General features: G+C 37.5%; 1 protein-coding gene across 1 annotated transcript; it reads left to right on the top strand.

Moving 5' to 3' along the window:
* Nucleotides 1-7,590: 7,590 nt before the first annotated feature.
* Nucleotides 7,591-8,629, top strand: LOC149024539 (uncharacterized). The gene is made up of 2 exons (XM_089142963.1): nt 7,591-7,981; nt 8,061-8,629. The coding sequence occupies exons 1-2, from the start codon at nt 7,616-7,618 to the stop codon at nt 8,529-8,531; spliced, it is 837 nt and encodes a 278-aa protein (XP_088999089.1). The 5' UTR covers nt 7,591-7,615; the 3' UTR covers nt 8,532-8,629.
* Nucleotides 8,630-14,514: the final 5,885 nt, after the last annotated feature.

Below are 14,514 nucleotides of genomic sequence, written 5' to 3'. Positions count from 1 at the left end.
TACATTGTGTTATTATATTTTTTTGATATATATATATATATATATATATATATATATATATATATATAAGACACATACTTTTTTATTTTATTATCTTGACTACTCTTTTTCTTAACTATTATATCATTTGTTTTTTTTTAAATGACATATTTTTTGTATAAGTCTTTTTATTATTTTCTTCTTTTATCTCACAAATTATTGGTACCCTTTGTATTTTTATTTAATTTTTTAACTTATAAAATCAAAATAGAAAATAAATTTTTTTCAATGAACTTCAAATAAACTACAGATCACAATTTTTTTTGTACAAAGGCGCTTTTTATATATAGGGATAGGGATATTATATATGCCGCCAGTAGGAGTTAAACCCATGACCTCTCCACTGAGAAGCAGGTTCCTAACCATCCTACTACTCCTCCATTGGCGGAAAAAAAAAATCACATTCTGGTGGGTGTCGAGACTCTAGACCAATAATATATCCTCTCCAGTCGAGCCCGTGTAGGATACATCAATTTTTAAATCGAACTCTTCTCTTGTTGCATGAAGTTAACAATGAGCCCAAAACATACCAGGAGGAAATGGTTTTGTCTGTGAACAGTCTGTTTTTTTTCTTCACTTTCTTCTTCTTCCCTTTTTTTTTCTTTTTCTTGAACAGGGAGATGGAAAAAGGGTCTTGTGATCCCTTCCAAAATTGTTATTTTAACTAAAGAACATGAAACTACGTTAGTTATTGAATCCACAATCCGACTTGAAGAAACACTAAATGAGGGTAATCTTCATAGAGGAATGCAAAACAGAGCACCCAAGTGTAAAAGAAAACAAATTAATCTGAGTCATGTTTGGGATGGATGCATGCACAACTATGAAGAAGAGTACAAGCAAAACACACTCATAATCACAAGAAATTTAACATGGTTCAGCAAGATTGCCTACTTCACTAAAGAGAGAAAGAGATTTTTGTTAGGTTTATCTTATGCAATATATGGGTTTGAATTAATTACTGGAGTTAATAATTGATGGGTGTCTTAACACATCGGGTCGATGCACTGCCATTAAGTTTGAGATTGGTCAAACTAGTCCATTGTAGAAGTGGACTAAGGTTTGAGATTACTATTATAAATAGCTATCATGGAGTCTTTCCAATCAGTTAAGTTCTTTTGCTCTCTCCTCTATCCACAAAAAAGAGGTACAGTAGGAAAGACGAGGAGATTGGAGAATGTTTTGTCACTCTGCAGATTTGACATTCAAGATTTGAATTAATCTTCTTCAATATACGTTTGGTGTAAGGTATATCCAATGCTTCCTAAATATCATATCGTATTCTAGTTCTTCCATATGGGTCGTGAATATAATCTGTTGGAATTGCCATTGGATTGGCCAATCCATGACAAAAAGATATCCATTAGCAAATTTGTAGATCATCCAGGCCCAATTTAGCCGTTCTCTTAGAAACTAAACAGCAGTCTAGTGAGATTTTAAAAGTTGAAGCAAAACTAGCATTTCATAAAGTTTTGTCTTAGATCCCGTTGGCCAATCAAGTGGAATTGCTATACTTCGGAATGATAATATAAAACTTTCTTTTCTTTCATTTACTTCCAAGATATATAATTGATTCGAATTTAATTGTGCCTATTCCTTTTGCATAATTTAGATGCACTGAGTCTAGGTGACCCTCACAAAGACCATAGGCATTTGAATCGGAATGCTCTCTCACAAGTTGGAAGCACGATTTTTGAACCCAAGCTCTAGTTGCTTGGGACTTCCTGAGGTTTTGAACAACAAAGAGAGAGTACCCAAAAAAGAAAGGAGTTGAAGGAAGGAAGCGTAAAAGTCACTGGACCTCACTATGAATTTTCTTGACAAGATAATTAAATTGTTTTTTTACCATGACAATAAAATTTTTAAGAAGACATTGAGTTTCAAACTTGTGATACATAAGAAAAATCCAAGTACATCGATAATAATCATCAACAATGGTAAGAAAGTAATGAACACCAGAAAAAGAAGCAATAAAAAAATCACTCCATATCACACATGTAAAAAAGGAAAAGGACAATTGTGCTGTTCAACATGCATTGAAAAAGGAAGACAATGAGTGTTTAGCAAGAGGACAAATATCACAATGTCACTAGGTGAAATGGTAACATCAGAAATAATTTGAGGTAAAAAAAAAATTGTGATGAAAATGAGAAGGATGTCCTAATTGCCAATGCCACATGTCAAAATAACGTGAAATTTGGAAAACAAAGGGAGCAAAATGACCATGAGCACAATAAAAGTAGAGGCCAACATGCTTTTCACCAATCCCAATCACTTGTTTACAAAAATCAGGAAAGAGAATAGCAGTACAATGCATAGATTTGGTGAGTTGATTAATAGACAATAAATTGTAATGAAAATAAGGAATATGAAGCACATCATGAAGGTGAATAGAAGAAGATAAGTGAGCACTGTTAGCCAAAATTGATTATATAATCAGGGGAATAAATAATTAAGAGAAGAATTGGAAATAACCGAAAGAAGAAGAATAAAAGAAAAAACCCGTCGAGGTGCATAAGACGCTTTCCTTAAAACAGATTTGTCCCCTCCACATTGTGCTTGAGGATTCAACGAACGTCTGTCTCCCAGGATACAACGACGATCAAACGGAATACTTAGCACAAAGTAGACCGCTATGACGAACTTGTTAAGTGCCTTCTTTCTATCACCGGAATACCAAAAAATAACAAGAATCTCAAAGAACTTTAGCAAGACTCTAAAACTGAAAGAAGGAATAAACCCAAAACATTCTTCTTGTCAAAGGAAGAACTTCAATCAACCTTCTTCAATCAAAGCTCTTTGGCAAAACTCTTAAAACACAAGAAAGAAAAAACTCAAAACAAAACTTGTCAACATCAAGGGGGGATCCCCATTTATAGAGGAAGCCTTTGTCTCTTGACAAAACGAAGAGTCATCGGCATTTACTACGAAACTTAATGAATTAAGTTTTGGGAAATAAGAGTCCCATTATGACTCCACTAATGAACTATGTTAGGGAAATGAGAAGACCCTTGAGAAATGAAAAGGTCTCATAACCCTCCATTCATTATCTCTCCTTGAGAAATGAGCCACCAAATAGTCCATAGGTATTCCCATAACCATTCATTCATGACCTCTCCTTGTGCAATGAATCACCAAATAATCCATAATGGATGATTTTCATTCACATTCACTCATGCTCAAAAAGCATGTTCCAACAATCACTCACTTTGTGAGTCACTGGGATGGATGTACCATTGGGTAGACGAATGGGTCTAGAATGAGTATAACGTAAAACATTATTTATAAGATGCAAAGAGTGGGTTATATGATTGGTGGCAGCTGTATTAATGATCCAATGAGATGAAAAAAAATGATAGAACAACAAATAGACTCACCAGATAAATTGGCATAAAGTTGAGGGATTCCAGTATTGACAAATTACATAAACTGTTGGTACTGTTCAGCGGTGAGAGATGGGATAGAGTGAGGAGCCACTGTAGAAGTTGCAGCCGTGGATGAGGAAGAACCTAAATCTATCACTCTAGGAGGAAAATCATGAAGTTTATAACAACGAGCCTTAAAGTGCCCTTTATGTCCACAATGATCACATTTAGGTCTTGATTGATGAGTGCCAGAAGAACCACTTGCACAACTAGAATTATTGCGAGTAGCTACAAGGGTAGCAACATCATGATGAGTAGGTAAAAAATGAGTAATCCGCAATTCTCGTTGTCGCTCTTCTTGAAGAACCATAGAAAACGCTGTATTGACATTTGAAGATGTTCAATGGCCAAAATATGGCTGCTAATTAATAGAGTAGCTATCATTAAGGTTCATCAAGAATTGAACTACCTTCTTTGCGTGCTGTAATGTTGTCAATTCTGTTAAGGCTCCACAAGAGCATTGTGGAATGATGGAAATTGAAGCAAACTCATCCCAAAGAGCTTTCAATTTATTAATATAAACTAAAGACTGAAGACTGATCTTGAGTGTGGTTACTAATGGTCTGTTTCAAGTGATATATGCAAGTGACATTCCCTTCAGTAAAACGCTCCGCCAAATCTTTCCAAAGATCATATGCCATATCAATAAAAGCCATTGAGGATAAGATATCTGGAGAAATAACATTAAGTAACCAAGATAAGACCATGTCATTGCACCGAATCCAAGCATCGACCACTGAAGGTGGGGATTTGTGTACCGATGCCAAAGCTTGAGAAGGAGCCTGAACATCTTTGCCAACGAAACCGAGAGAAAAATGAAGATCGCTTTTGTGTTGTTTTCTTTTTTTCTTTCTTTGCACTGGATCACCAAGTGGAATGGAGTTGGAATCAACGATTCCAATGCTTGAGAAGGAGCTTGAACGTCTACGCCAACAAAACCGAGAGAAAAATGAAGATCCCTTTTGTGTTGTTTTCTTTCTTTCTTTCTTTGCACTGGATTGCCAAGTGGAATGGAGTTGGAATCAACGCTTCCAATGCTTGAGAAGGAGCTTGAACGTCTTAGCCAATGAAACCGAGAGAAAAACGAAGATTCTTACAGTGGGAGAGAAGAAAAAATTGCAGAAGCTATGGAGGAGACAGATTGAGAACCTTGACTGATACCATGTTAATTGTTGAATCAAATATAAAATCAAGGGGGGGGGGATATGTTCCCGGGGGGGCCAGGGGAAATGCGAATTGTTGAATCAAATATAAAATCAAGGAAGAAGATATAAGATCTAGAAGGAACAAGAGGAAATGACGTGATTCAGCCAGAGGCCTGTGTCCATGGGATTTTGGTTTTCTTTCATTTTAGGTTTTACAACGATCCACAATTTATATACTTAATTCCACCGCCTTGCCCTCCCTACCTAGGTCCTGGGATTTTGGTTTTCTTTCATTTGAGGTTTTACAACGATCCGCAATTTATATGCTTAATTCCACCGCCTTAGCCTCTCTACCTCGGTCCATGGGATTTTGGTTTTCTTTCATTTTAGGTTTTACAATGATCCACAATTTATATGCTTAATTCCACCGCCTTACCCTCTCTACCTAGGTATGGGTTATGACCCGACCCAATACAATTTAACACTCAGAGCTTGATGATGAAGGTACAACAACTTTGGCAGTTCTAGACATAGAAATAGGCCTTACAGAAAGCGAGAGTGAGTCAAAACAAGGAACGACGAATCTTCTGATCTTCTCCTTCAATGAGAATGATTTGCAATTTAGATTTCCATGGAAGTAGGAAATCATACTTGAACTTGTGATTCCAAAAAGGGAACAACTAATTGTTCTTCAGGATTTCCATCACTGTGATCTTCTTCAACTTCTTGTTCTCTAGGGAGGATGTGAAGATAAAAACTATGTTCTTTCGTTTAATGCTTGAGGGATAAAAGGTGAGAGAGACGACCTAAGATTTGCGACAGAGACTGACTGAGAGATTGCGAGAGAGTAAAAAAAGGACCCAGGACTTTTTGTCTTCCGAGTGAAAAAATGGCGTGCAGGCAACGTGGGATTGTATAATTTCAATAGATTCCACAGCAGATATTTACAACTGCCAGTAAAGTAAAGTAAACCGCCACTAATCAACCAATAGTTGGTGGCAGTTTTCAAATGTCCGCCACTAAAGAACTTATACTAACAATTAGCTCCGATTTCCTTCAACCAACACTAAATATATGATTCTTCCCAATATCGGGTTTTGGTGGGCAAATTTAAGTCTATTGGTCACGTTTTAGATAAAATTGCCACTAATTAACATACTTTAGAGGTGGTTTACAAAAAACTGCTGCTATTTAAAAAATTAAAGGGTCACCAATGACACCTTTTCTTTTAGTGGTTTTTCGCCTAGATGTTTGTTGTGGTTGATATAGTCTAAAAATATAAGTATCGATCATGATTGCATGTGCAATGATACACTATTATGCATGACATACAATTGATGGTAGGAGAGTATTTATATATATTTTTCCAATAGAAGCTTTAAAACGTAAAAAAGAATTATTTTGCAAAAAGATAATGCCAAATGTATTTTTTAGTGAAAAATCTAGTCTACAGATTAGTTAACAATCAATTTTCATATTTTGATCCAAAATGAATTTCAGGCTAAAATGAAAATTATACCAAAGACGGCCTTAGGAAGAGAGGAGGAAATGGAGAAGAAGAGACCACGATGTATTGTGGAGCCTCACAAAAACTTGTAAAGCCTCTTCCTACGACTTTTATCTTTATTTATAGGATCACATTACAAGCCTAACTGGAATAGGAAAATGAAAAAAAAAAGCTAACAACAAACGAAATAGGAATAGAAATCCTAATAGAACTCAAACTACAGCTTCTAATCCCATTGAGAGTCGATGCTTTTGATGGGCTCTTTATATGCCTAAAATGCCTTCTAGCACTCTCTTTGGAGATGGAGCATAAAGGTTTTTCATGCCCAGGTTGTTACAGATGTAATCAATCCTTGCACTCCTCAATGCTTTGGTGACTAAGAAATATTAATCCTTGTTGTAGCTTATTTTGAATAAAATGATTGCCAACCCCATTATGAATATTCATTGTGTGCTCATAAAATATAAATTTGATGCTATGTGAATGGTTGTCTGATTATCACACCATAATAACATAAGAGATCATCAACAAAACCTAATACCTATTGATGAATCGTCCGAAATCTTTGTTCACGAAGCCCAATACCCAATAGGGCCCCAATACCTTCTTCAGGTCATCATGCTCAATGTATACCCAAAAATTATTTGAGTTGTCCCAAATCTTTGGTATAAAGCTGTTGTTGTAGGTGGGTCTTCAATTTTTATCGATATCTATTGAGTCATCTATATTGATAACAATATTATTAACATAGACAATAACACATTGGAATGACGGAAGAATATATACCAAGGTGATCACTCTCATTCCAAGCAATCACGTCCTAGGTACCACTGCTCAATGATTTTTTTTGGATAAAAGCACAGATCTCTCTTGATATGAACTTTGATCGGTATTTTAAAATAAAAAAGATTAAAACTTATTAGTACATTGATAAAATAATGCCACACTGTGGAAAGAAAATAAGGTTATTTTATGAATAATAATCAAGAGGTTATATAAGTCATTTTACATATAGGGGTGGAGATATTATATATGTCATACAAAAGGGTTGAACCTACTACTTCTTCACTAAGAGATGTTGGTCTACCAATCGAGCAACCTTCCATTGAAGTGACTAATCCGGTTTAACACCTAATAATATGTTCCCACCATCCAACGCAGATTAACCACATGCATGCATAAGCATAAGCATTTAATGAGTGGCAGATTCACTTTAGTTCGCTTTAAATTTTTACACTCCCACGTCTAAGTGTAGAAACTGGAAACTATGAAACTGGTTACTGTTAGATCAGATTTGGAACACGCATTTGAATAGAGTTTGACTTCTGTTGGGTTGAAGTAAGAAAATTTTACCTGTTGCCTTCTCTATTATTGCTCAGATATTAATGGGGGCCAACTACCACCTGTTAGGTTTGGTATTTCAAGTTTTCATTTATAAGGAATGCTTTTCTCAGCCACAAATTAAACCCAGAAACTCAGGCTTGCTCTTGTTTGCTTTTATGTCCAAGAGAAAGAGGGAGATGAGTTGGTTTTGGTTGCAGACAATGGTGTCTCCACCTCCTTCATCTATGTTCATCGGGGCTATGTCTGCCATTAGCTTTCTATCACTGGCTTATTCTGGTTACTCTGAGGTAATAGGCAAACACTTGCAGTACTCCAAGTTCTGGAACGTAAACAAACAGAAGAAGAAGAAGAAGAAAATAATGAAAGAGATAACCATTCCCAGCAGAATCGGCATGCTTATCTTGTACACTCCTGCCTTTCTTGCTGGTGTTGCCTCCTTTGCCCTTTTCCCAGATAAGGGTCTCAGGTTTATGCTTGTTAGTGCTGCTCTTTCCGTCCATTTCTTCAAAAGGGTCTTAGAGGTACTCCCACAATTCCCCATGCAAATTTCTTCCTTTCCATTTTCATTTTGGTTATAATTCCTTATTATCAATCTTATAGGTTCTGTATGTTCACAAGTATAGTGGAGAGATGGTTCTTGATTCCGTCATCCTGATCTCACTCAGCTATTTCATCAGCACAGGAAGCGTGATCTACGCGCAACACTTGACTGAAGGATTTCCTGAACCAACAGTCGATCTGAAATATGTAGGAGTTGCCTTGTTTGTAGTGGGAATTAGTGGGAACTTGTACCATCATTACCTCCTTTCGAGACTAAGAGGGAAAAGTGATGTTGGGTATAAGATCCCCAGGGGAGGTATGTTCAAGCTGGTGATTTGTCCACACTATCTCTTTGAAATTCTAGTTTTCGTTGGAGTTTCCTTCATCTCCCAGACTGTGTATTCATTTTCATTCACTATGGGCACCATTCTTTACTTGATTGGAAGGAGCTATGTTACCAGAAAATGGTATCGTACCAAATTTAGGAACTTCCCGCAGGAAGTGAAGTGTCTCATTCCCTTTCTTTTCTGAACTGCATAACTTGTAAAACAAAATAAAATTTAAGGTTTTTGGCATCCTAAAATTCCCCCTTTAATTAGAAGTTGTTTCTGTGGTCAATTGTTCTCTCCATGCTTACATTTCTCTTTGATTTCTACCAGAAAAAAAAAAAAAAAAAAAAATCTTTTGAGGTTTTTCTCCCCACCTACCAACCAGAAACAGAAAGAGAGTTGGAATTTATTTATGATGTCAATCTGCTATCGAATCCGATCGTTCAAAATTTTTCTGTATTGAATTTTAAAAAAAAAAATGATGAAGTACGGTTTTAAAAAATGATTTCTAATTTGGTATGATATGATATTGATTTCCGGTGTCATATTGATGGTATGTATCATTTTGGTACCGTTTTGATATCCTCTAAAACATACCATACTATAGTCATACTGTTTGGATAACATAACGGTATGGTATGGACTTTCTATACTATTTTTGTACCAAAAATGTACCAATATCGTAAAATAGACAATACCAAGATTTGGACCTCCAGCCAATGGATTCTTCCAGGGGGAGGGGGAGACCCGTCTTATGTTGCTAGGTTTTTTTTTGTCTTTAACCTTTGGTGACGATATAAACTTTCGAAGCATTTCTCTTTCACGTTCTCTTCTCTCCAGAGTCCAGACCCCTACTACAAACACAATAATATTTCTCAGTCTTAAATAGGTCTTTTATTGCATCAGACATGGCGTCCTATGCTCAAGAGCAACATTATCATCTACCCCTACCCCTGAATGGCTCCACCACAGCTCCACCTCTGTTGCCAACCACACAGTCCGACATCCACCTCTACACTCCGAACACCGCCGACACTCTCTCCCATCTACTTCACAGCCTCCCACCTAGAAAAGAAAAGCTGAGAACAAAAGTTGATTGCATGCATGGCTGAAATAACAACGCACTCAAATAATCCTTCAATCTGTTGGCCATGATCTTCAAGATCGATCAAGCTTAGAACAACTCCGCATAAGCTGATAGGACAAAACTGGTTGGCAGACTCTTAGGCATTGTGCCTCAGGAATAAGACACACAAAGATCTTGTTTAAGTCTTTGCATAGGGAACCTGTTTGAAAAGACTTATAAACAACATTCAAAATTTCATGTTTAGAAACCAGCCAAAAACTTTGGAAGAAGGTTTGGGGCCTGGGAGCCTTTAATAGGCCATTGCTTTACGAGCTGCATGTACTTCCTCTAAGGTGACCAAGTCAACATGTTGCAAAGCTAGATTTATATGGATCTATACACTCCGACGTCACAACAGGAACCCCTCCAAAATGGTTCTACACCTTATCAATAGAACTTAGACCATTTACCATCAGATTTTTTTTATCTAAAAAATCTGGTTCTTATGATTTCTTTGCACAGTGGCTGCATGGAAGAATGACGAATCCAGTCTCCATAGTGAATCCGATCGATTCTGGGTTTGTTAAGCTCTTCTTTCAGTTCATTTTGCACTTCGAATTCTGATTTCAAACCAGCTTGGGTCCTTCTATTGGTTTGAATTGTAAGTAGCTCCTGCTTCAGTTTTTTAATTTTCGTCTGTATATGACCAAACGATTCTTTATTCCATACAATGAGCTTTTCCTTACATTTCATGCAAATGACAATGTTCTTGATAGGAAAATGCAAACTTGTAAATGAACTTAAATCCACTTCCATTTTGATTCATGCACAATTGGTTGCGTTTGATTGAAAATAAGGAATAAATAATTTTTTTTCTTGTCCCACATTGGAAAGGTAAGGAAAGAAGGCATGAAGAAAACCTATATAATTAAGAGGGTTCAAACATTTGTTTTAATCAATCTAAATCAATACACGTTTGAACACTGTATTTGACTCTAGTTAAATTCATTTCTTTCTTCTATTGTTTAGGAGATGTTAGGTGTGAATCATTGTGAGTACAGACGTATAAGGGTTGTGAGTTATGAGAGACTTATCTGTGTGATTATAAAAAAAAATCACACTGATATTTTCTCTAGTTCTCTTTTGACGATGGCCATGGTTCTTCTTTGATTTAGAGTTTTCCGCATAAATTTGGTTCTTCTTTGATTTAGAGTTTTCCACATAAATTCTTCTATTTGGTTATTTTTCCACTTATGTCATCTCTGACATCATTGTTCGGTACAATGCACACATATACAATACTCAATACTATATACAATATTTAATCTAAACCTAAATGCCGATCTTGTTGGGTTTGGGTGTCTTGTATTCTGTGGGCCCATGTAATTATGGTTTTGGTTGTATTTGTAATTGAAACAGGGTTTGGGTCAATTACTAGTACTGGGTTAAACTTGTAATTACATTGGGATTAGGGTTTTAGGTTTCCCTATAAATAGTCTCTGTGGGATAACGTATAAGTATCAATCTCTGTAGGAGATTGGGGAATCAATCCCTGTAGGGGATTGGGGTACCCATCCTGATAAGGATGGAGGGCAAGCAAAGGGTAGCACTTTGTGGTGTGAGGTTTCCTAGAAATAGTGAAACTCTTTCTCTCTGGTGGACATAGACATGGTTTTGCCTAACCACGTTAAATTTCCCTTGTATGCTTTGCTTGTGTTATTCTCTGTTTGTGGTTGTGCATCCATTATCCCTAACAAGTGGTATCAGAGTGAGGTTCGTTGGATCGTCGCCGGAGGTGTGCGAAGATTCAGAAAGGAGATGATAGGTGCTAGGAGAATGAAGGCTTTGACGAATTGATCGAAGGTACGATTCTAGATCTAGAATCGTGAATTTTTTTATCTTTTTATTTCTTATGATTTGAGCGGATTGGCTCGAAAAAAAAAAAGGAAGGAACACGGTGTTTGTTCGATTGCTCAGTTGAGCGGGTTTTTTGAACTTTTTTTTTTATCTCTCAACAAATAATAAGTATTACATAAAAACCAAGGAATAAATAAAAAAAACTTAAAAAAAAAAACCTTTTCTCCTCACGGTCGACACCTTTCCACCGCTCAAACTTTTTTTTCTTCTTCTTCTTCTTTGATCGAATACCCTCAAAGCATAAGAAAAATAAAAAAGATAAAAAAAACTTAACCTTCAATCAATTCATCGAAGCCTTCTCTGTGCTCTTGACACATATCCTCTGATCCACCGAACCTCGCTCTGATACCACTTGTTAGGGATAATGGATGCACAACCACGAATGGAGAAGCGAGTGACTTTCGCTTTGGATTTGGTGAGTGGCAGTGATCTCTCGGAGCCGGCTGTGACAGGAGAGATGGAGCCACGTCATGTCGTATATGTGAAATCCCCCGGATTTCTACCCCTTTAACCCGTGGCTTCAAAATCGAGAAAACTGGGCCTCGAGTTGACGACAAATGTAGGCTGTTTAAGTGGAGCCCGAAAGGTTGGAAATGGAACCAATGATGGTGGATGACCCTTGTGATGACTCATCAACTCTCTTAAAGTTTAAGTGAAGAAAAAGATTAATCTTGATGGTGTAAAAAGGGTGATCTTGGAATGTCTGTAGATCGATGATGGAGAATCCGATTGATGCAAATAAGGTATCAAATCAAAGATCGTCGAAAGACCTTTTCAACAAGCCAAAAATCACCAAAATCGGAGTCCATTTGAGAGGTCAACTTGGGACCGGTTGAACGGCCGGTCGACCGCCCCAACCCCCTAGCCATTTTCCAGCTTCGGGGCAGAATCGGGTTTTTCATGTTTAAAACCCTATTTTGAGTTTCTAACCTCTCATACTCGCATTTTAGAAGGCTAGTACGAGGCTGAGGCTCAAGGAGGAGGAGAAACCAAGGGAGAGGAAGTATCCTAACCATTTGGACGCGTGCTAACACCCGGATCATTGCGGAAACGTTAGGAAAGGTTTATTTTGATTATAATCACCAACTCGTAAGTGTGACTTTGTGGAACTTTGGAGAGCTTATGCTAACTAAAAAGGTGAGGAATATACTCAACCTTATCTTGCATGTTTAATTATGTAATCAAATTTCATTATTGATATATTGCCTTGCTTTAATATTTATTATCTTGTGATTATGTGTGGGACTTTGCACGAATGAAAGGTAAGCAAGTATCTTTGCTTCTATTTTCAATATTCTTTGAAAACAATATGAAAATGTATCAGATGGATGAGATTAAATGGATTGAGTGTTTTCTTTTATTTCAAATTCTAAATTATTGATATGAAGATATATGGATGATGTTGAACTAAATTACTCTTTTTATTTTATGTTTCAAACTAGGGTTGTGGGTTCGCCCATTACCCTAGTGAACTTACATGAGTATGCATCTAGACTTAAGTACATGAATGCTAAGTGTCTAGAAGTGTTTGGCTAGGTAACTTCACGAGTACTACTACCCTTCCGGCAGGGGTATTGAAGTCGGTTAACCCGTGATGTTAGTGGCTGGGTCCTGAACGTCAAGAAGGCCCACTATCATCATAGAGAGGTAGGGTTGCATATAATATATAAGGGCTCCTGGGCACTCAAGACCGGTGAAATGATCCGTGAGAGGACATGGAGAGCATCCTGTCCATTATATGTGGACGACCACTGGGTTAAGGAATGGGGTCCAACAGATGCCTCCCGTTGAGGATTCCATTCATAGGTGGAAAGGTATTGAACCAAAAGGGCACTAGGCATGAGGGGAGATATTCGGACCATATGTAGTACGAGACTGTATGACTTTGCACTGGGCTAAGATTATCCTTAACAAGCGCCAATCTCATACCAAACGGTGATGTGAGAGAGTGGTGACCTATACCCCAACCATGGCTTGACAGGACTTTACCCAACAACCGTGGAGAACCCAATAGACATCTCTTGTTGAGGGAGAGTGACTGAGACCACCCAAAGGAGATTGGTATACAAACTTAATGCGTGTCTACCATAGAGACCTCATGATAGAGTTAGGAGCATAATATCATAATCATTCATACATCATATCACTATCATTAATTACATTATCGATACTCAAGCTATATGTGTGATGTGGAATCTTGTGTATGAATGCATGATATGATGTGGAATCTTGTGGACGAATGTATGATAAGATGTTGAGTTGACCTCACTGAGTTCTGTTGAACTCATTCCTTTTTATATGTCTGTGTCTATTAGAATATTCTGCATGTTATAAGGACTCCTTCCAAGTGGAGGATTCGTTGTCCACAGGCTTTCTTGAAGGAATGACTGAAGAAGATGTAGACTTGCATGGATCTTCATGTCCGTGCAAAGACTATTCTTATGAGGTTGGATTCCATTAGGGAATTAGTTTAGTTTAATTTTCGCTGCAATAAACTATGTTTCATTCAAACTCTTACCTCAATTTTGATTAACTTTAGATAATGGATGACTGTAACATTTTGATCAATCAAGTTTGATAACTTTATACTTGAACTTGATTTATTCTTGTCCTTTTAATTATGCTATATCTTGTGTTGTATGGAATTGTCACTGAACCTAGGTCCTGCGGTGTATCACCCCCACGGGTATTCGGGTATGGCCGGATCTGGCTAGGTGGGGTGTGACAGTATAGCGGTGATGAGCTGTATGGGACACCTCAGGTGGGGGTGTGTGTCATGCTGGTTTAGTGATGGCGGTAACAAAAGCATTCCTGGAGGGGATGTGGATCATGCGTGTATAGCGGCGATGAGCTGTACGGGACACCCCAAGTGGGGGTGTGTGCCATGCTGGTTTAGTGATGGCAGTAACAAAAGCATTCCTGGAGGGGATGTGGGTCATGCGTGTGTAGCGACAATGAGCTGTACGGGACACCCCAGGTGGGGGGTGTGTACCATGCTGGTTTAGTGATGCGGTAACAAAAGCATCCCTGTAGGGGATGTGGACCATGCAGTAAGTTATGGTGGATACACAGAGACGGGTGATTGCAGAGGGACATCATCAACGATTTTCTTCAAGGTGGTTTGCAAAATTCAATCCAAAGAAGAGATTGTTGGGTTTGGGTGTCTTGTATTCTGTGGGCCCATGTAATTATGGTTTTGGTT

Source organism: Hakea prostrata, chromosome 2 (assembly GCF_041222555.1).
Source record: "Hakea prostrata isolate BN-2017 chromosome 2, UWA_Hpros_2, whole genome shotgun sequence".
In the NCBI taxonomy this organism is placed as follows: Eukaryota; Viridiplantae; Streptophyta; class Magnoliopsida; order Proteales; family Proteaceae; genus Hakea; species Hakea prostrata.
The sequence above is the reverse complement of the archived record's forward strand: the minus strand, read 5'-3'. Positions and strand labels throughout refer to the sequence as shown.

Coding starts and splice junctions, on each gene's coding strand:
- LOC149024539 (XM_089142963.1), top strand. CDS start 7,616: ATGTCCAAGAGAAAGAGGGAGATGAGTTGGTTTTGGTTGCAGACAATG. Junction 7,982..8,060: donor TCTTCAAAAGGGTCTTAGAG/GTACTCCCACAA, acceptor TCAATCTTATAG/GTTCTGTATGTTCACAAGTA.